The 18605-nt window shown below is 38.5% G+C and overlaps 4 protein-coding genes, 1 long non-coding RNA gene and 1 other non-coding gene across 12 annotated transcripts; 2 read left to right on the plus strand and 4 right to left on the minus strand.

Annotated features, from left to right (window-relative positions):
- Positions 1-259: 259 nt before the first annotated feature.
- Positions 260-7936, minus strand: LOC658515 (receptor-type tyrosine-protein phosphatase T). 4 transcript variants are annotated; one of them, XM_015981442.2, is made up of 28 exons: positions 7562-7936; positions 7341-7478; positions 7002-7288; positions 6501-6708; positions 6262-6440; positions 6071-6224; positions 5754-6014; positions 5549-5680; positions 5384-5502; positions 5132-5324; positions 5010-5083; positions 4773-4953; positions 4602-4720; positions 4362-4557; positions 3757-4310; positions 3633-3702; positions 3330-3526; positions 2673-3277; positions 2568-2623; positions 2373-2518; positions 2238-2325; positions 2111-2187; positions 1927-2061; positions 1588-1879; positions 1234-1530; positions 835-1184; positions 638-780; positions 260-532 (listed from the first exon to the last, which is right to left on the minus strand). In XM_015981442.2, exons 1-28 carry the CDS (start codon positions 7746-7748, stop codon positions 322-324), a joined length of 5649 nt encoding a protein of 1882 aa, XP_015836928.1. In that variant the 5' UTR covers positions 7749-7936; the 3' UTR covers positions 260-321. The 4 variants fall into 4 exon arrangements, with proteins under 4 accessions (XP_015836928.1, XP_008195400.1, XP_008195399.1 ...); XM_008197178.3 differs by having other exon boundaries at positions 1234-1879; positions 6071-6212; positions 7562-7935; XM_008197177.3 differs by having other exon boundaries at positions 1234-1879; positions 7562-7935.
- Positions 7937-8113: 177 nt separating this feature from the next.
- LOC658369 (uncharacterized protein) lies at positions 8114-14061 on the minus strand. Of its 3 annotated transcripts, none has more exons than XM_015981444.2 (7): positions 13457-14061; positions 11484-11981; positions 10569-10738; positions 10450-10512; positions 10213-10393; positions 9805-10165; positions 8114-9755 (listed from the first exon to the last, which is right to left on the minus strand). In XM_015981444.2, exons 2-7 carry the CDS (start codon positions 11944-11946, stop codon positions 8186-8188), a joined length of 2808 nt encoding a protein of 935 aa, XP_015836930.1. In that variant the 5' UTR covers positions 11947-11981; positions 13457-14061; the 3' UTR covers positions 8114-8185. The 3 variants fall into 3 exon arrangements, with proteins under 3 accessions (XP_015836930.1, XP_015836931.1, XP_015836932.1); XM_015981445.2 differs by lacking the exon at positions 13457-14061 and adding an exon at positions 13257-13398; XM_015981446.2 differs by lacking the exons at positions 11484-11981; positions 13457-14061 and adding an exon at positions 10785-11089.
- TRNAT-CGU (transfer RNA threonine (anticodon CGU)) lies at positions 12959-13030 on the plus strand. Its single transcript has one exon. It is a non-coding gene; the product is annotated as a tRNA-Thr (tRNA).
- Positions 13081-14367, plus strand: LOC135265573 (uncharacterized). Its single transcript, XR_010333283.1, has 2 exons — positions 13081-13266; positions 13342-14367. It is a non-coding gene; the product is annotated as an uncharacterized LOC135265573 (long non-coding RNA).
- On the minus strand, positions 14210-15367 carry LOC658137 (brachyurin). Its single transcript, XM_964547.5, has 5 exons — positions 15216-15367; positions 14948-15168; positions 14738-14904; positions 14413-14693; positions 14210-14366 (listed from the first exon to the last, which is right to left on the minus strand). Exons 1-5 carry the CDS (start codon positions 15258-15260, stop codon positions 14247-14249), a joined length of 834 nt encoding a protein of 277 aa, XP_969640.1. The 5' UTR covers positions 15261-15367; the 3' UTR covers positions 14210-14246.
- A 168-nt stretch (positions 15368-15535) lies between these two features.
- On the minus strand, positions 15536-18234 carry Ir40a (Ionotropic receptor 40a). Of its 2 annotated transcripts, none has more exons than XM_015981448.1 (11): positions 18144-18234; positions 17985-18098; positions 17752-17925; positions 17404-17709; positions 17158-17355; positions 16791-17109; positions 16618-16746; positions 16472-16572; positions 16265-16427; positions 16120-16216; positions 15536-16074 (listed from the first exon to the last, which is right to left on the minus strand). In XM_015981448.1, the coding sequence occupies exons 2-11, from the start codon at positions 18096-18098 to the stop codon at positions 15636-15638; spliced, it is 2040 nt and encodes a 679-aa protein (XP_015836934.1). In that variant the 5' UTR covers positions 18144-18234; the 3' UTR covers positions 15536-15635. The 2 variants fall into 2 exon arrangements, with proteins under 2 accessions (XP_015836934.1, XP_008195465.3); XM_008197243.3 differs by having other exon boundaries at positions 17752-17942; positions 18144-18228.
- Positions 18235-18605: the final 371 nt, after the last annotated feature.

Raw genomic sequence — 18605 nt, forward strand, 5'->3', positions numbered from 1 at the left:
TTTTTAAACTTTTACATAAACATATAATTATCCAAAAATAGTATATCCTGTAATTATGAGGAAATGTCGCAGACCCACAATAATTTATTTTTCTGTATCAGATTGGAAAAACCTGACACACCCAAATCTAAATTAAAAAATATATTTTATTAAATTACAATATTGTATGATTACACTGTGTAGAGATGATAATATGTAAGAAAATAAAACATATACCATTAATAATTATTAATTTATTAATCGCAAATAAAACACGACAAATTTTCAAACAAAATTTATTCACTCAATTAATTTAGGTACAGTTCGATAATTAAAGTATGTCTAATTAAAATTAGCATAAATCTCAAATCCACCAATATAAGTCATCGCAGCTTTATACAAAAAAATAAATTGTTCTTCTTTCTCGACGAATTGTTTCCTATTATGTCTCACAATTCTCACAGCTTGGCAAACGTCACAAACTTGCTCTAATTTAATTTTTTCCAAAATGAACGACATGGAGACGTACAGACCGGACGCAAGTGCTCCATCACTATAAAAAATTATTAAACTCCATACAAACACGGAATCTCACAGAAATAATTAAAAAATATATATGTAATTATTAATTATTTCTGAGACATTTTTTTTCGCTTACAAGCAAGTGACAATAACTTGACCAGACTGCCTGGAAGTCGCATACGACTCTTCCCAAAAAGTCAAAAAACTGTCAATTTTGTCCGGACAGCTATTCATCGCCGGCCAATTTTTTAATGCAAGTATTTCGATCACTTTTTGGTCCTTAAATCATGTTTTTAAATGTTTTCCTTCTGAGAAAAACTCAAAAATACGTACAGTATTATTTTGATCATGCATGTGAACGGTTATAACGTCATAGGTATCACATATAAGGGTTTTGGCGTGTTTGAGAGTAAGGAAATCAACCGGATTCAGCTCTTTGTTGTCTTCAGACGGCCAAAAGTTGCAAGTCGTGTAGTTTAAGTCGATTTCGTTTAAGGAAATGATCACTGAAATGTCCTTATCGTGGACCAGGCGCCAAAAATCTCCGAGGGTGTTTGGTAACGGTTGTTGTGTCACAATAAAACGATCAGGGTGTTTGAAACCATCGACAGTAACCGCGTTTATGTAAATTGAAGATTCGTCATCGATTGGATAACGAGGCAAGAAGATGTACCTGTGATTGCCTATAATTGAAAAATAAAATTACGAAATATTTGCTTCCGCATTACCCACCGGGAATAATGTTCTGGAAGCGATTTTTTTTTTTAACCACAAATGAAGTTTCATTTTGTAACACTGTTGGCATGAATATCTCGTCTTGCCAAGCTGTAGTCTCCAGATAACGCATCTGTTTCTTCAATTCGTCACTTTTTAACAATTCTTCCACTTCTCCAATCTCGCTACATGGTATTCCAGTGCGGATACCATCCAAATAGTCCAAAATGACCAAATGCGCCAGTTTGTATTGTTCGACATTATCGACCATGTTGGGTCTTTGGTTGCGAATTTTTTGAAGTGTTCCCAACACATCTACACATTTCTCACTAACGGCCATTCTTAAGCAAGAATCACACAAAATTATAGTACCAGTTCTGCCAACTCCAGCACTGCAGTGGACTACAATCGGTGATTTGGTACTAAGTGGGATTTTCTGGAGGTTTTCCAAAAATGGGATAAGTGTTTGGGCGTAAAGTGGTACCCCATGGTCGGGCCATGACTGGAAGTGGTACTGCTGTACCTCCCTGGTACTATTGCCATTGGTGACTTTAAATACTCGATGCTCGTAGTCCGCATAGACTCGATTTGAAAAATATTGAAGTGTGATTGTACCATAACGTAAATTCTCGCCCATCTCGGGCCAATATTTCTCCACTTTTTTCTAAACCAAAAGTTTTAAAGTTTGTGTTAAATTTGTGGTTCTGGTACCTTTTCGTTTTCGTAGAGGTTGGCCAACATGACGATATGTCTCACGTTTTCTTGCCAAACCATTCGCCAAAAATCACCAATTGTGTTTTTTTTTGGTCCTTGTGTGGCAATGTACGCTTTTGGCATATTGTAACCCTTGAAAAGTTGAGTTTTCCAAAAGTTTAATTTTTCTGTTTGTACTTACGTCAATGTAGTTAGCGTTAATGTAGTCTGAGTGTTCTTCACCTTGAATTTTTTTAAGTACTACTCTTGTATGGTCATCTGGAATACTAAAATTAGGCACCAAGTGATTAATTGAAGCAGTAACTTACATGGTAATAAATTCGTGTATCGGTTTTTATTTTTGTTGCTTGGTGAAGAACCGCAATCCCACGGTTTTGTTTGTCCTCGTGGAAAAAACTAAAATGTGTTGATTATAAATTTTAAAAGGTTTGAGAGTGTGGTACCTTGTGCTGGCGCTCAAGTTCGTCATTTTTCAAAGACTCTTTAATGTATTTTTGCAGTTCGGACACTTTGATTTTTTTTGTATAAATGTTTTGATTATTGTCTAATCTTTGTAGTGGTGTTTGATCTTCTGAAACTTCCATATTAGCTAAAATGGGGACATAGGTAAAAATGAGTACGGCTGTAACAGTATGTACCTGTATTATTTCTTTGTATGAGGGAGTTTAACTTTTGCTTAATTGTATCTCTTTTGCTGAAAAAATTAATGAGCCTAATATTTTTTTCTTACTAGTGGTACTCACATAAAAACTACTATACCTAGAGGAATTATTAGTAATAGAAATAAAAGTGATAGCAGACTCAAATCTGTGCTTACGGCCGGCAGTACTAAAGGTTTTAATAATTTGGGAATATGAAAAGAATAAAACTTGTAGCTACTTTTATCCTTGTATGTGTTGATTAATAAAATGGATATGTTGTAGCTGTTTTCAGTTTTTAGAGGAAAATCCAGATGACTCGTGCTTTTGTTTTGAAAAGTCTGATTCGTTTTACCAATCATAAACGTTAAAGGACTTTGAATGTTGGTACTACTGTACAAAATTCTAAAATTTGATTGCTGATTATGAAACTTTTCTTCAAATTGTTTTAACTCTTTGGGATATATGATAGTGTCGGTGGTGTCATTTTCTATTAATAAAAATAATTTAAAATCCTTGATGTTGTTCTTAACTTTGGATATTTCTATAGTAATGGTAGTGTTCGTTATTGAATGTTTAGGCTCATTTTCAAAAAATGGGATAGCAGGGGGACTTAGATCTTGAGTGCTCACAGGATGGCCATTTACACCGTTGAACGCTTGAATCGTGATGTTGTAATACGTTGAAGGTTGAAATTTTCTTTGGTTGATCTATAAAACGATTAATATTGTTGGTCTAAGAAAATATACATTTGATACTTACGGTGTGAGTATAAGTAAGGTTGTGGCTTACTACTTTGAATATATTAACGATTTTGTTCTCATTTTGATTACCAGAAAGAACGGAAATATTGAAATGAGTTATATATCCATTGGATTCATTTGGGTGAAACCACATTAATTGAAGGTCGTTTTGTAAAGTCCAATCAACGATGAGATTATGTGGAGGTTTCGAAGCCTCTAAATACGGAAAAAAAATGTTTAAAAAAATATTACACTGAATTTGCTGTGTAAAAGATTCTAAGATCAACAAGCTTGAGAAATATGTAGATATGCTTTTCGTTACCCGTTTTGGTTGTTGCTTCTTCTTCTATAAGTTGCCCATAATTCTTCGATCCGGTATTTCTGGCCCGAATCTATAATCAGTTATTTTATTACAAACTCAGTAGTAAAGTTAAATTATAACCAACTTGTATAAAATATTTTGTATCAGCTTCTAAATTACTTAAGGTCAAGCACTGGAAACTAATCCATAGTTTACAGGGAGAATGTGTTACAATTTCAGATTTTCCTTCGCTTTCTTTAGTAATGTAATATGAAATGTTATAGTGGTCTAATATACCAGTTGGTGGATACGGTTGTCTCCACCTGACTGAAATAGTACTTTCATTCTTCGAAAAAACTAAAAAGTCTTTAACTTTATACGGCGGCTCTACCGTTGTTTTAAATTCTTTATGTTTCTCAATGTAAATGCAGTCGTTTCGGCAACATTTAACTGTTAAATGATATTTTGAAAAGGGATATATGTTTGACGATATGGTCGACGCAGTGTTCTCGGTGGTGTAATTAAAAATATTAGTCACGTTTTTAATCATGCACCACTCTTCTTCACAAATTGCTGAAATTTCGATAGAAATTGATCCTTCAATTTTATCACAATCAATGGAAGAAAATTGTGTTTGAACGGAACGATTATCTGGTTTTATTTGTTTCAATTTTGGACATTCTTCCTCTTTAATTGAATCTGTATGAAGTAATTTTATTTAGAGACTTATACTATATTTTTTTAATTTACGAGACTCTGTAGTGGAATCCCAATAGGTTACCCGCTTGCTTTCGAATTTTGTATTAACGGCATATACTGTAAACATATAATGTGTAAATGGAACTAAGTTTTCTAAAATTATTGTTGGTTTAGTTGTGTTACGTTCAAATTTTTCGGATAGATTTCCTTTCGGGTTGTCTTTTTCACAACCCAAGCGTAGTCCAGTCTGGAAGATAAATGTTACTTAAAGTTTTGATCATAAATTATTACCTGATAGTAAACGACATAGTTTTCCACAGGACCATTGAGTCGAGAAGGTCGTTTCCACAATAAGTGTACACTTGTGTCTGATTTATTAACTACTTTTAGTTCTTGAACAATATCTGGAACTACTTGCAGGTGTTAGCAATTTTTAGTTTGACATAAGTTGTTTACACATGCCTCCTTCTCCAGTCATCAAGGATAATTTTAGTTTTGGAGAAATTTGTACATTGTAACTTGTATAAGGATATAAATCACCCAAAATTATTATTGGTGTATCGGACTCGTTAATTCTAGCCTCAATTCTAAAATTGGAATTGAGTTTCTCGATCGAGGATTTTTTCAAATTACAAGTCATAGGCTGAAAATTAAATAATATTCTTTCTTTACTACTTTTTTGGTTTGCAAACAGTTTACGTTTTTCTTAGTAGGAGTGGATAAGGTTATACTTGTATTGGAAGGATCAATCGACAGGTCTTCTCTTTGGATTTCTAAAAATTATTTTAATCATAGTTTTTATTTAGGTATAGTAATACTACCTTTGCATAAAGTGGAAAAGTTTGTTTTTGGTATATTTTCATCAAATGCATTTGTGTTTTTGCCTTTAACGATGAAATACCTGACATAATAGTCAGTGCCTGGTTTCAGTTCTTTTATTTTAATTGACTGTGTTTTTAAAAACGTGTTGTTTTCTAACGCAGTATGCCATTGTCGCTTATTTCCTTCTACTTCCTGTAAAAATGTTGTGATTTCACACAAACACACTTTGAAGAAGATTTATACTTACTCACCTTATATTGAAGAATGTACGTGCAATCTGCACATTCGTCACCAATTAATTCATTGTTGGAGACTTCGACGACAGCTTCTACATAAGAAGCATTTTTCAATCTAGGAGGTTCTACAAACCCTTTTAAAGAAGAAAAGTAATACTCCCACAAATATAATATACGTACATATATTGCATGTCTCATTTTTATTGGCACACCATGTCGTACATCTTCCGTTAAGGTGGGAACAATTATTACTTTTACATCTTACATCACATTTCTTTTTACATTGATGACCATAAGACCCATCAGCACACTCTAAAATGTTTTAATCACTAACATGTTCTTTTAAATTTAGACGGGCTATAATAGTATAATGTCATTATCATACCAGAATCACATTTGAGTGAGTTTGAAGTTGTATATCCAGCGGAACATGAACAAGAGATGGCGTTATTATATTTCTCACATATTTTTAATTGTCCGCATTTGTCATTTAGAAACCAAGAACACGGCATACATGATTTGCCGACTGAATTTATTCTGCAGTTTGCTGAAACATCATTAATTTTGTTTCTTGTCACTGAAATGCTACCGCTTTCGGACAGAAGTTGACAACTTGCTGATTTATCTAAAGAAATCATTCGAAAACCTGGCTCAGAGAAATTGTTACCTATACTCCGCAAGTTTAAAGCGTGTATTTCTTACCGTCTCTGTGACATTGTTTCATATTATCAAGTGCCCAAAACTGATTTTGATTTTCTTCTTTTGTTGTTATATGTGTAGATACTAATAGGGTTACAATGTCTTTTATTTCATCTGTATTAAATCTGATTTCTCGCCAGTCTTTCTTTAAAGGAAACTTCAACAGTTTATCATTTCGTCTCTTCTATACTTACCTCGTATCCGTAAGTTTTTTTAATTAATATTCTATTTTCTTGGTTAGTTAACTTAAAAGTAATTTGACAAGATTCACACATATTTATAAACACGGAAATGCACACGGAGTCTCCTATGGGTTTTAGGGGACTTCCAAATGGTGTATCATTTTGAGCTTTTGTGGTCTTGTAGTAAGTTACTAACAATTAAGAACGGTTTTTTATTACTTATTATTTTATTTTATATTATTTATGGTTACTTTGATGGAATTTCCAACGACCGACGAAATTTGTGCTGCTAATGATCAAGTTTGTTGTACTGAATATCTTATTATCTTCATTACAACATGAAAATATTTCTTTGGATTTTCCGTTGTTTTCATAAGTAAAAAGCAGTGTTTTTGCCGTTTTGAAGAGTCTGAAGTGAGTCCAGTAAGCACTATTAAGATTCTCATTGGCAAAAACAGCCTACAATAAGATATTACAGGTTTGGTGAGGATTTGGTTTCATAAAAGTGAAGGAAAGATTTAATAGTTTTTATACCTTTTTCATGCAGTTTTTTGAAAGCCATATTTCGAATAGTGATAAAAAAAGAGTAAAGCATAGCAATGAGTTCAAATTTTTTGGTTTTCAGTTGCTCATTAAAGTTAATAAAATAATTACTAGTACGAGTTGGAAACTGGGAAAAATTATAATTTTAAGACAATATATTTCTTATTCTTGTGCTTAGAAAGCTAGGCAAAAAATAACTATGTAAGTACCCGTTGTTTAAAACAGTTCTCTTTTTTATCACTAGCTCCTTGAGAGCTGGAACATTTTTGCAAAATTGTTTTCTTTAAAGCTCCTGTTCCTATTGAAATCCAATAGCAGTTTGAATTGGGTGGATCTTTGCCATCACAGAGATATATATGAGCGTTTTCTTTGATACGAATGGACAGTGGTAGTGTAAAGTTTTCTTCTAATGTAATAGGAATGTTGATAAACAATTTCACGTTCGACATATTATCGTTTGACTCTTCATTATAATCAGTTTTGTACTCTTGTAAATCTAAACGTTGATTATTAACTTGTTTTGAAATTGACTTTTATCACAAAAATACCTTCCCATCGGCGATCTAAAATCACTGTACCAGAAAGTGCTGTTTCACAATTCCATCCTAAAGGAGACTGATCATTTTTGGAGTTACAACTGACACTCCAAAGGTTTTTTTCTGTGGGTGAAGGTATAAATCTAGATGCTAAAAATCGTATAGACAATTACAAAGGCTGAACATTTAATACATTAATAAGAGATTACTGGATATTTAAAAAAACACTATACCTTTAAAATGTATATCTTGAGATGTATCTTCATCCACCCAAGATAAAGCATTTGAACTATTGGTAATGCAGTAATATTCATCTGGTTTATATCTATTAACAATAAAAAGATCTTGGCATTGTGAAAACACAACACACACAACAATAATTAAACATGTCACAGTTATTCTGGCGCAACTAAGACTCATGGCAAAAATATTTCGACATTTGCAGACACGACTGGAGAAAAACTACGGAAAGGGGTATAGGCGTGTTTATCACTTTATCCCACCGAGTGTGAATGCAAATATTATAATTTTGTTATTTACATTAAGATTATTACAGGGATAAAATAAAAAACCGACTCATCTTTAAGTTTGGAAATTTGAGTTTATTCCGTTTACATTTTGATAACTGATAAGGTATCTAATAAGTGCTACTCGCGTATGTATTTATTGTGTACATATTCTTACAACTCGTTTTCTGAGTTTCTGGAATTTTAAAACTCAATAAAATAATAATTACACCAAACTAAAGCTGAAAAAATTTCTTAAGGAAAAATTAACAAATAGACTCTAAATGTGAACGTCTTTATTATAAAATATAAGTACATACAGAACAACATTTTATCAACTTTTCTCAGTCTCTACACGTTCACCGGCTCGTCACCGTCCACTTTCTTACTCTCCACCTTTTCGGACCCACTATGCCACCCCGAATCAATCGTCCCGTCACTGTGACACCCCTGTCCTTGCACCTCTTCATCCGCACTGTTCGCCTCTCCATACAAAAGCCCCGCCGCATTTCCGCCCAAATTCTGGATCAGAGCCGAGATATTCGACCCGATGTTTCTCCGATTTGGCACATTCTTTGGACTTGTAGTATAATTAAATCCAGACTTGTTCTGATTGTAATAACTCTGGCCGAAGTTGTTCAAGCCCGAAATGGTGTTCGTGAGATTACTCGACTCTTGCACCACCTCATATTGCGCATCGGGGGCGAGAAAATGCTCAGTGAACGCTTTCTCGGGGAAGTAATTACAACAATCGACCGGTGTTAAACCATCGTCGGTGGTTTCAGTCATGGGGGACTGGACACTGCTCAGACTGTTCTGGGAGATGTCCTTTGGCAGGAGTTGCAAGTCGGGGAGTTCCTCGGACGGGAGCGGGAACGGCATGCGACTCCTGGTGGACATTTGGCGGTTGCCCATTCGATGGGTTAGATAATCCTCGTCTTGGGGCACACTCGACGGTGGGTGGTTTTCTTGTTGGCACTCTGGTTTTTGCAAGGACATGAGACGTGGTTTTTGGGAGTCAACGAGCGCTTCGTCATAGAGGGATGAGTCTTGGCCGTCATTTCGCACCGAAATGTTACAACAACTACTAACGTCAGCGAAATACACTTCCGACTCGGAAGTTTCCGGTTTTTGTGGAGTTTCCTGTTTTTGGAAGGCTGCGTTTTCAACGCCTTGTAAACGGGGAAGGAACCGACATTCGGGTTTCGGTTTATCTTCGTCTTCGTTTTTGGGTTCGTCCTTGTTTTGGGCGAAGACGTTTTGGACGTTGGTGCGACTGTTGGTTTGATTGGTCGATTTAACAGACGCCATGTCTGTCTTCTTTTTCATTTTTCGCACGGGGAGGGTGTGGGAAATCCGGTCCACGCAGCTGGAACTATCGGTACTTTCCCCATTGTCATTCGGTTGTTGGACTTCGGCTTCCGTCGTATTCTCGTAATTGTCTTTGCAATGGAGACGCGTTCTCCTCGACCCTCGGAATTGGTTTTCTTCGTTCATTTGACAGTGCGATTCGTGCAAGTGGTGGTGGATGTGGTGGTACCGCGCTGGTGATTGCAGGGGGCGGCGGGCTGGCGAGTTGGGATTGGAATAGGGGGGTGGAGGGCCCCAGACGTAGACTCCTCCGATTGGGGGGCGGTTGTCCAGGACGCTGTAGGAGCCGGTGGACCCGGTGTTGGGGTCCTGGGGGACGTTTTCCCCAGTTCGGCTGCTGAAGCCGTATTGGCTGTCAGCACTGCTGGAACCCACTTGATAGGTCAAGGAGTTGTCTCGGGGGTTTTCCGTTTGGTTGTTGGTGCGGGTCCAGGGGAGGCGGCGCCAGCTCCAGCCGCTGGTGCGGTCGCGAGTGGAGGTGTCCCCGGGGAGGCCGTCCTCCCCCGGGTTGGGGGAGTAAAAGTTGCCGACGCGTCCTGGCGTCCAAAAGCTGGAATTTTGATTAAGTGAATACAAGTTTTAAAATTTGAGCCACTCACCGGTCAGTTGGGTGGTGACTGTCCCATGGGTACACTTGTGGGCCTATTGGAAGTGGGGGGTACCGACACTCCTCGCAACAGCTACAGTACGTGCTTGGGGTTATTGGGGGCCCTCTGACTGAGCCATGGGTGCTCGTAGGGCCACTTGCGTGTTGTTGGTAAAACGAGCGACATCTCAGCTCCAGCTGTTCCCAGTACATTTTCTTTTTTTCGTGGCTTAACAGCTGGTAAACCAACATACACGAGAAAATGCAGACCAAGATCCCGCTAACTGATAGTCCAAACATGGCCCTTAGACACGAATAAAGGGCGCCGTGGATCACTTCACAGTCGGGAGTGGAATTAAACACAAACTTAATTTCTGAAAAGTGTGATTTAGTCGGTTTTTTGCCAAATTTTGCAAGTTACCATCGTCGGCATGGACGTGTGATTCTAACAAGACTGAATAACAAATACAGGTACGAGTTTTCTGAGTGTAGACACACTCACGAAGTGTTTGGAGTCGGTTCATGTGAATCACGGTGGTTGTGATTGTGACTAGGACACAAGTCAGGGCACAAACCAAACAACACAAGCCACACACTTTGATCTGGAATAAAATAAAATAAATAATTGGAAGGGGGAAATCCCGATATTTGCCCTTACCAGATAACTATATCGATTTTTCCGCCTGGCGAGACTCATCACGCAAAGACCGGTCAAAATCAACTGGAAAATTAAATTTTTAATCAATCAATAAGCCACAAGGAGAGTCATTTCATTACCATAGTGGCAGGCACAAAAGTAGGTATTGTTTCGAAATAACCTAACGTGGAGGTATAAGAACGCAGGAGGAAGTACACAGCTAGAAACATCGTCCCTAAAATTGTAGCCAATCCGCCACAAGCGCAGCACCAGAAGACGTATTTTCGGACGCCACTGTTGCTCGGATTTGCTGAAAAGTGCATTGATTGTGTTGGTTTTGGTGTTATGGGTCTTACCATGAGGTACCGGATGGGGAAACGGTTGTATGGTTGGTGGTATGTGGTATTGTACCACCTGCATAACCGGATAACCGTGCATTGTGCTACAGGTGTCTGACTACACTTTATTTCGCACAAATGCAACTACTGGTTCACATTTTTAACGGACGAAATGTTTGTTTTTAGAAAAATAGGGAGAGTGACAACGCGTTAACGGCGCTCTTTCGCTGCGTCGCCATAGCGACGTCGCGGCGCCCTTTCTCTCTAATAGTCAATAACTCACCCTCTTACTACCCGATCTTGGGATGTTGGGAGAAAGTGAATCATATCATTATTTATTTAAAATCATGTTTTTTTTCTTTGATTAAAAACAAATAATAGATTTTTTAAACTTTGAATTTAAAATTTAGGTTTTCACTTGAGAAATGACTGAAAATTATCGAAATATCAATCAGTCGTAGCTTAAGACTGACTTGTTATATTAATTAGTTGTTTGCCGATTTCGTGAAATTATAACAACTTAACGTTTCGTGGAATAATTATGCCTTCCGAAGCTTGCTTATTATTTCGATTCCAGTTTATTTTTCGAAAAATACCAACTTCCACCAGTTATAAATTATAATAACACACTACCTTCAATACCAGTTCGTCTTGCCCACTTCCCACCTGTTTCCCAACCATACAACCGTCAATTACCGTCATGACTCAAAAACTTACAACTCCTAATTCTGTGTCTGGACCCGATGGTCCCCTCGAGCCTAGGCCTCGGGGGTGGTCTGGGCGGCAGCGCCGGCGGTAAATTGGACACTTCGATTCTATCATCGTCCAATTTCCGGCCTTGGGGCTCGGCTTCGACGATGACGTCCGGGTCCTCTTGCAGATGGCAGGTGCAGGTCGAGGGGACGATTTTATGGGCAGTCTTTGGCGAGGCATGGACGTGGACATGGACGGATTGGTTGATGGGGTGGATGTGGTTGGTGTTGGCCGGGACATGGCTTAGACTGATGATGTTGTGGTGGTGGGAGGATTTGGGGATGCAGTGGCTGTGGAGGTCGGTTTTGGACGAGTCGAGGGGTTTGTCGGTGCAGGGACAGTGGCTGAGGAGGCCGTGGTCGCTGGTCTCGCTCGATTGGTAGGTGTGGTCGGGGGATTTTGGCGGGTCGGGCGATGGGGACGACATGGTCGATGGGTGGGTTTACATGGTGGTGGTGGTGACTGAAAAAAATAAATTCGTTCAATTTTTCCAAAAAAAAAAAAATTTTTGGTCCAATATTAAAGAATGGAGGTGAAAGGCTTTTTAAACTGTATGTACCATTTGTTTCTAAATCTAAACAAGTTTTACTTTAACTACTTTTACTTCTGTAAGATATACATGTTTTTGACCTTTTCTTGATTTACATATTTACTTATCGACAAAGGATATCGTTAATTTAACCTTCAGCCCTCAAAAATAAGAACATTTTATTTGCGCAAGCAAAAAAATCGCGATTCTGACTGAGAATTTTTAGAAACGAGTACTGTCTCATCGAAATTTAGCAAGTTTTTTTCTTGGAAGCGATAGCAGTTTTAAAAGCTTTCTGGTAGTGTTAATTTACTATTAAATAATAAATACATATTTTGATTGGAAAGGGAAAGATGCCTGTTATGAGACATGTTTTCAATTACTGGGAATGAACGTTTTCTGAAGGGTGTATACACCTAGTTTTATCAAGAAAACGTTTCGGAGATTTCCTATTCGGACATTTTAAATGCACCACTCTGTGTATGTATGTATACAAGCTTTTCTTTATGTATGATGTCTAAGTAGGTTTTGATATACCCAAAAAAAATTACTATATTTTCTACTAAGTGAATAGAATTTTATTAAATAAAAATTCTAACAAATACTTAGGCAGACGGAGTTTACTTTTTTTACATATAAAAGCATTAAGCAATAACAGCAAGCACACAAAGAATAAATTTCTACAAAATTTTGTAGAAAAATTTTTTGGGTTTAATTTTGGTAACGAAAATGATCATTTTTTCTTGAGATTTGGTGATAATGTTTTGAGAAAAGTAATGCAGGAGCAATATTTACGTGTATTGTTCTATAAAAAATGATAATTGTTGTTTAGAAAACAATTTGTTGAATTTTAAAGTGAATGGATAGCCGTGCCCTTTACGTATTGTGTTGCGAATCGCTAAAATTAATCGCCTCTTTAGCTCAGTGGTAGAGCACTGGTCTCGTAAACCAGGGGTCGTGAGTTCAAACCTCACAGGAGGCAAACTTTTTTTTTCAAATACTTTTCCTATTCCTACATTCCCAACATTGATAAATCAATCAACTGTTTTAATTACAACTATAAGACCATTATCTTGCACTCCATGAATTTTTATGAAGGAAATAAACACAACCCACATCTGTGATAAAAATCGTGCATGTAAGTAGCAAAAATGCTGAATATTTTTAACGGATGCGTTCTCACGAGGGTCATCGACTGAAAAATCTACCTGGTTTCGGGTAAATATCTTGCACTTTTGTTGGTTTCGTGCCCTGTGCATCTATTGTAATCTCCTCAAATCTCCGCGATTTCAGCACAATGCGCGTAAATAACTCTCCCACGGCAACGTCCGCGGTAGCTTTACGACCGACCCACGTGCAACAGGTGAAAAAACGCACAATTTTCGTCAAAGAATCCCAGTTATTATACCTTATATGGGCCTTCTGCACTTCATGTCCAACTAACGGTCGAGAACCGCACCAACACACACCCGAGTCACTCCACGCATAACCGTTTTCGAACCCTGCACCAGGTGGTGGTTTCGAGAGAAAACCGTTTGAAACCGTTGAAAGTATGCGAGAATGTCAATCGAACTGGACCACTATGTGGATGCTGTCTTTCTCGCTCGTGGCACTTGGTTTGCTGGCTTTGAGCACGGGAAAGAAGAAGTGAGAGACCTTGACGCTGCTGCGTTGGAATGCCACCCCTCCACTTGTGCTGCCTCTGAACCCGATCCGGTTAAAGACGTGCACAAAGCTGGAGATGGAGACCCGGAGGAAGAGCTGTTGACCAGAGGCTTCCGGTCGGCGAGGTCGCCTTCTGGCCCCAGTCTTTATTTTTCCAAATTGTTCAACGTTTCAATTAAAGTTTGAATAAATAGTGCACGCGCTATAAATAATACTTGAGTTCTTCCACCCTCTTTTTTATTTTTCAAGTTTCAATATTTGCGAAATGGTTTGAAGTAACACTTTCTTCGTCCAATTTCTTGGTTTTTTTGGCATACTTTTGACGAAATCTCGAGTAAAACAAACAAAATATCAATTATTGTTTATTTTTGTCCCCCTTGAATTCTTCACATTAGTTCGTCTATATTTGCACACCTTGCCTTGTCACTTATCTTATCTCATCAGTCGTTCGTGTTGTTGTAAAATGTTTTTATCTTGAGGTCAAATAAAACTACCATTTTGTGGAATCATTTTATTATTTTTTTCCAACAAACTTAATTAATCACAACATCAGAGTTTTCCGCAATCCAGTCCAAATATTTGGTGACTCTAGTGTACACAGAGGGCCATCCAATTTCGCAGCCGAAGGAAATGCCAAAGGAGGTGACACCAATCTGCAGGAAAATTTTTACTTTTGGTTTTTTACCTAAAACAACTCACCAATTCACCGGTGGAGGCCACCAATGGGCCACCGGAGTCCCCACTGCAGGTGGATTTACCATCATCTCCATGGGCACACAGATGCGTGTCTTGAATCACTCCAAAATAGTACAAATTGCAAACACCATTCTCCCCTACTGGAATCTGCACAGATCGGAGAACATCACTGATGGTTTCTGCAGCATCGGAGTCTTTGCCCCAACCACTGGCAGTGGCGAGATCATCCAAATAGTCCTTTTCGGCATCGGCACGTGACGGTAGTGGCACCGTGTTTATGTTTTCTGATTAATTCAAGTGAAGGAACTCGAAAAGTGTCGGTTCTTACCATTAAGCTCGACTCCATCGGCAATTCGAAGAATGGCAAGATCGTTTTGGAGAAGCAAGCGATTCCAGTCCGGGTGAACTATAACTTCGCTGCTGTTAACTCGGATTTGTTCCGGTTCTTCTTCCCGGATTTTGTGGGCTCCTAGCACGATTTCAATGGTGGTGGCCCTAACAATACCTAAGTAATTTCCAAAAACATGTTTCCACTCACAATTCTCCACAATGGGCCGCTGTGAGGACCGTGGTTGGGGAAAGGAGGGAACCGCCACAGAAAGCTGTACCTTCCTCTGTGGGGATAAGGAGGCCGACTTGGTAGGGCAATGAATGGGGAACTACTTCATCTCCTCCGGTGATTCGAACACCAGGTTTGAAGTTGGAGGGTCTTCGTGGCGGGAAGAGTGGTTTGACGTGGGCTGGTTTAAGTTGCGTGGCCTGGAACACTTTATTTAATGGAAAAGTATAGTTTAGGGTTTGAATACTTGGGCCAGAGCCACACCAAGGACAACACAGATGATCAGCTTCATGTTTGTTGTTTAATATTGTTTTTGGCACTTATTTATATAGAAGCTGGAAGTGGGCCTTGATTTTATCTCGAGTGGTTCTCGAAATTTTGACGACATAGACTGGAGATTAACAGAAGATAGTTTGCAAATAATGATCTATTTTGGGCACCAAGAATCAAAGGTTTTGTTTTGTCACCAGGACAGTGTTGCAATGAAGCATTATCCTAGAGATTAATTTCTGTGTATTAAAGGACACAATGAAGCTTAGAAGATGATGAAAATTGCAAAAACACGTGTACAGTTTTTCCAATTTATTTGTATTATTTACTAGCTATAAGCTACAGCGTTTTCCTGTTTTTGTTTGTTTGTTTTTGTGATAAACTACATATCTAAAAATTATTCCAAATACTCCAATGTGGCGACAAACGCATCGTGCATTGCTCTTCTGTAAACCCTCCTCACAGCATCGACAACTGCTCCAAATTTCGAGGCAACACTGTGTCTAATTTTCCTCAAATAAACGAACCTATGTCTCCGTTTTTTGTGTTTGTACGTTTTCCGATGCTTGTAAACCAGAATTTCTGCAAGTAGAATAAAACCTGAAAATATATTTCCGATGCACAATAAATAGAAAGTCCCTTGCAGCATTTTAATGCTGATGGGTTGGAGTTTCTCGTTATCTTCACTGACTTTGGCCACTCTGCGATTTTCTTTCTTCACTCCGGGTATTAACTCTTTTTCTGTTTCGGAAGTTGTTTGTTTCTTTTTGCCCAATTGTTCGTACTCATTTTCGGTCATTTTTGTTATAATGCCGGCCTCGAAAATGGCCATAAGGCTAAAACTAAATTTCTGGAAAAAGTTCGTACGTGATTATAGTCACATTTTATTTATTTCTTCGATGTAAGGACAACCGAGCTGTAGGGCAATTGCTGAATATGCAGTGTTTAGTTTCTCACTCAGATGGAAATTGCTGGCACCTGATGTTCAAAAATGAAAAAATGTGGCGATTTTAAAAATTTTAGTACCAAATCTTTGTATGTCGAAGAAGAGGGTCTCACGGCCTGCTATAACAGCCTTGTTGGTACTGTCTCGGACAAGTTGGACCCCTTCTTCGACCGATTCGAGAAGAAAGTGTGTTTGGCGCCGATTCATCATTTGCCACAATCGGCTGTAAATCCCAGTCCCGTTCTAAAAACAATTTTTGCAAAACCTCAAGTACCAAAAATCAGTACCTCAAATAAACTATAGGACGAGCTGTGCCTCTCAACGTATAAATCATAGCCTCGAGTGGCCATTGCTTTCTCCAGCTGATTCAAATTATTAATTGCCTTCTCTGCAACAACATTTCGTCAAATTTTCGCCCAGTACTACCACCTACCTCGTCCAGGTTTGGCAAGGAGCGAAGTCAAGTTAGCCGAATACATGTCGTTAATCACATACGTGGACGAAATCGAGAGAATAATAATGAAAAACCTGGCTTTATGACTCGAACTGGGCTCTTTCCCCGCTACAAAACCCAAAGTAGTACCAACCAAAACAAATTTTATTTACTTTGCTTCAAGAGAACAGTGGTAGTGAACCAAGTACAGTCGAAGAAAAGTCGGGCATGTGACCTGACCCGAAACCTGGGCCTCCAAGCATTAGGCAGTGCGATAATCGCGTAAAGTACCGGCCCCACGACCACAAAAGTCACCCCAATGGCGGGCCAAACCTGCCACTGGAACGGCCTAAGAAGGGCCAAAGCCTCGTTCAGTTTACTGGGGGCATGGGTGATAAAAGCGCCACTGTCGGCTAAAGTGATGAAGGAGAATTCGACGTAATTGGCGCGTTCGTGGCTTAGGGCCACATCGCCGATGAAAAATTCTGCCTGCTGTGGGGAAATAAATATTTAAGGGGGACGATGATGGTGATTTATTACTCGTTTCCAAATCAGGCCCAAAACCCCCTTGAAAGTGCCGTTTTCCGACGCCGACGAGCCTTGGATGCGCTCCGGGGGGTCGAAGTAGTCGTACCGAAAGTTGAGCTTTTTGGACAAGAGCGATAAAATGCGGTCGTCGCGCCCTCCTGTTACTTTAATCGAGTCGTTACCGTACTGGACGAAGTGCCAGGGTGGTTTCTAAAAGTTGATTTTTGCGTTTTCTGATTACGCGAAATGCAACTTTACATGAATCACTGGTATTTTAAAAACGTTTTCTTTAAAGTCTTTGAATACGTTATTGTATTTGGCGGGAAGTGTCGGGTGGTTGAAGAGGCCAACCCCGTGTTGCCACCAGTTGACCATTTCCAAGTGGTGTTTTTTATATGGAACCGCTTGGTTGTAGAAAATGCGAAACGTGTCGTTTCGCGGGTTTGTGATGACGAAAACTTTCATCACATTTATTATATTGCGGACGAAGTAGCGGCTAAAGGGCCGCCGGCCCCAGTTGAAAATATAGATCAAGTTACGGCGGATGAAATCGCGTTCATTTATCTACAAAAAAATCTGAATTTTTGCAAGCTTGGCGAATTATACCTCGAGTAAAACGTGCTCGTAAAATTTGTGCGAAGAGAAAAATATTGTATTCGCTCCGAGATGATTGGTGACTTGGTAGTTCAAAAACGCGAAATATTTGTCTTGGACTTCAACCGTTGTGATATTGAATAGTTTGATGGCGATGTTGTTGCTCACGAAACGGACTAAAAGGTGCTGCAAAAAGTTAATATCTAATATAATGGTTGTGTAGTTTCCAGTTTTGAGTCAATTACTTGTGTTTTTGTCGAAACATATGCAAATTTCTTCAAAGAGGAAACCGGCGACGATGTCAAAGGAGGCACTGACAAGGTCGCCTCCGTGGTCTCGTCGCATTTCTTCGATTCCATCTGATTTAATTAATTGGGACACTGATTTGTACGTAAATTACTTACAATGTGTGATTGCGAAATTGTGGTGTTTTGGGATAAATGCGCAATAACTGTGTGAGAAGATGAGAACAGTGAGAAGAAGTGGTTTCATTGTGGCTAATTAAAGTTTTGGACATTATAGCACATGCTTTTAGCTTAGCTGAAGTTGAGGATGAGTGAACTATCATGCAACATTTCTGTTTGATTGGCAGAAATAATAAGCAAATGTTCATGAATGAATTTTTCATCTATTATTGGCACTTCTGACACGTGAAAATGCGGTCAAAGGTACAGTGGAATTTCATTGTAACGAACACCCAAGGGACTTCAGAATTTCTTCGTTGTAACCAATCGTTTTTTTAACCGAGTTCTTATGTGTTCTATAGTTTGAAATAAATACAATATATAAAGTATTAATCTATTTTATTAAGAAAGATACATAATTACATATGATAATTTAGCAAATATTCTATTTATTTACGTATT

Source organism: Tribolium castaneum, chromosome 3 (assembly GCF_031307605.1).
Source record: "Tribolium castaneum strain GA2 chromosome 3, icTriCast1.1, whole genome shotgun sequence".
Classification (NCBI taxonomy): domain Eukaryota; kingdom Metazoa; phylum Arthropoda; class Insecta; order Coleoptera; family Tenebrionidae; genus Tribolium; species Tribolium castaneum.

Excerpts from the sequence above, each read along its gene's own strand:
- LOC658515 (XM_008197177.3), bottom strand. The coding sequence starts at position 7,748 with ATGAGTCTTAGTTGCGCCAGAATAACTGTGACATGTTTAATTATTGTT. Across the intron at positions 4,721-4,772 it reads CTTGATGACTGGAGAAGGAG|TTCCAGATATTGTTCAAGAA; the intron begins GCATGTGTAAAC and ends ACCTGCAAGTAG. Across the intron at positions 4,558-4,601 it reads ACTATGTCGTTTACTATCAG|ACTGGACTACGCTTGGGTTG; the intron begins GTAATAATTTAT and ends TTTATCTTCCAG.
- LOC658369 (XM_015981444.2), bottom strand. The coding sequence starts at position 11,946 with ATGTCGTCCCCATCGCCCGACCCGCCAAAATCCCCCGACCACACCTAC. Across the intron at positions 10,739-11,483 it reads CAGACACAGAATTAGGAGTT|CAAATCCGAGCAACAGTGGC; the intron begins GTAAGTTTTTGA and ends TGCACTTTTCAG. Across the intron at positions 10,166-10,212 it reads ACACGTCCATGCCGACGATG|AAATTAAGTTTGTGTTTAAT; the intron begins GTAACTTGCAAA and ends CACACTTTTCAG.
- Ir40a (XM_008197243.3), bottom strand. The coding sequence starts at position 18,084 with ATGCGACGAGACCACGGAGGCGACCTTGTCAGTGCCTCCTTTGACATC. Across the intron at positions 17,710-17,751 it reads ACGAGCACGTTTTACTCGAG|ATAAATGAACGCGATTTCAT; the intron begins GTATAATTCGCC and ends ATTTTTTTGTAG. Across the intron at positions 16,573-16,617 it reads CCTTGCCAAACCTGGACGAG|AGAAGGCAATTAATAATTTG; the intron begins GTAGGTGGTAGT and ends ATGTTGTTGCAG.
- LOC658137 (XM_964547.5), bottom strand. The coding sequence starts at position 15,260 with ATGAAGCTGATCATCTGTGTTGTCCTTGGTGTGGCTCTGGCCCAA. Across the intron at positions 14,905-14,947 it reads GCGGCCCATTGTGGAGAATT|GGCCACCACCATTGAAATCG; the intron begins GTGAGTGGAAAC and ends AGGTATTGTTAG. Across the intron at positions 14,694-14,737 it reads CGATGGAGTCGAGCTTAATG|AAAACATAAACACGGTGCCA; the intron begins GTAAGAACCGAC and ends TGAATTAATCAG.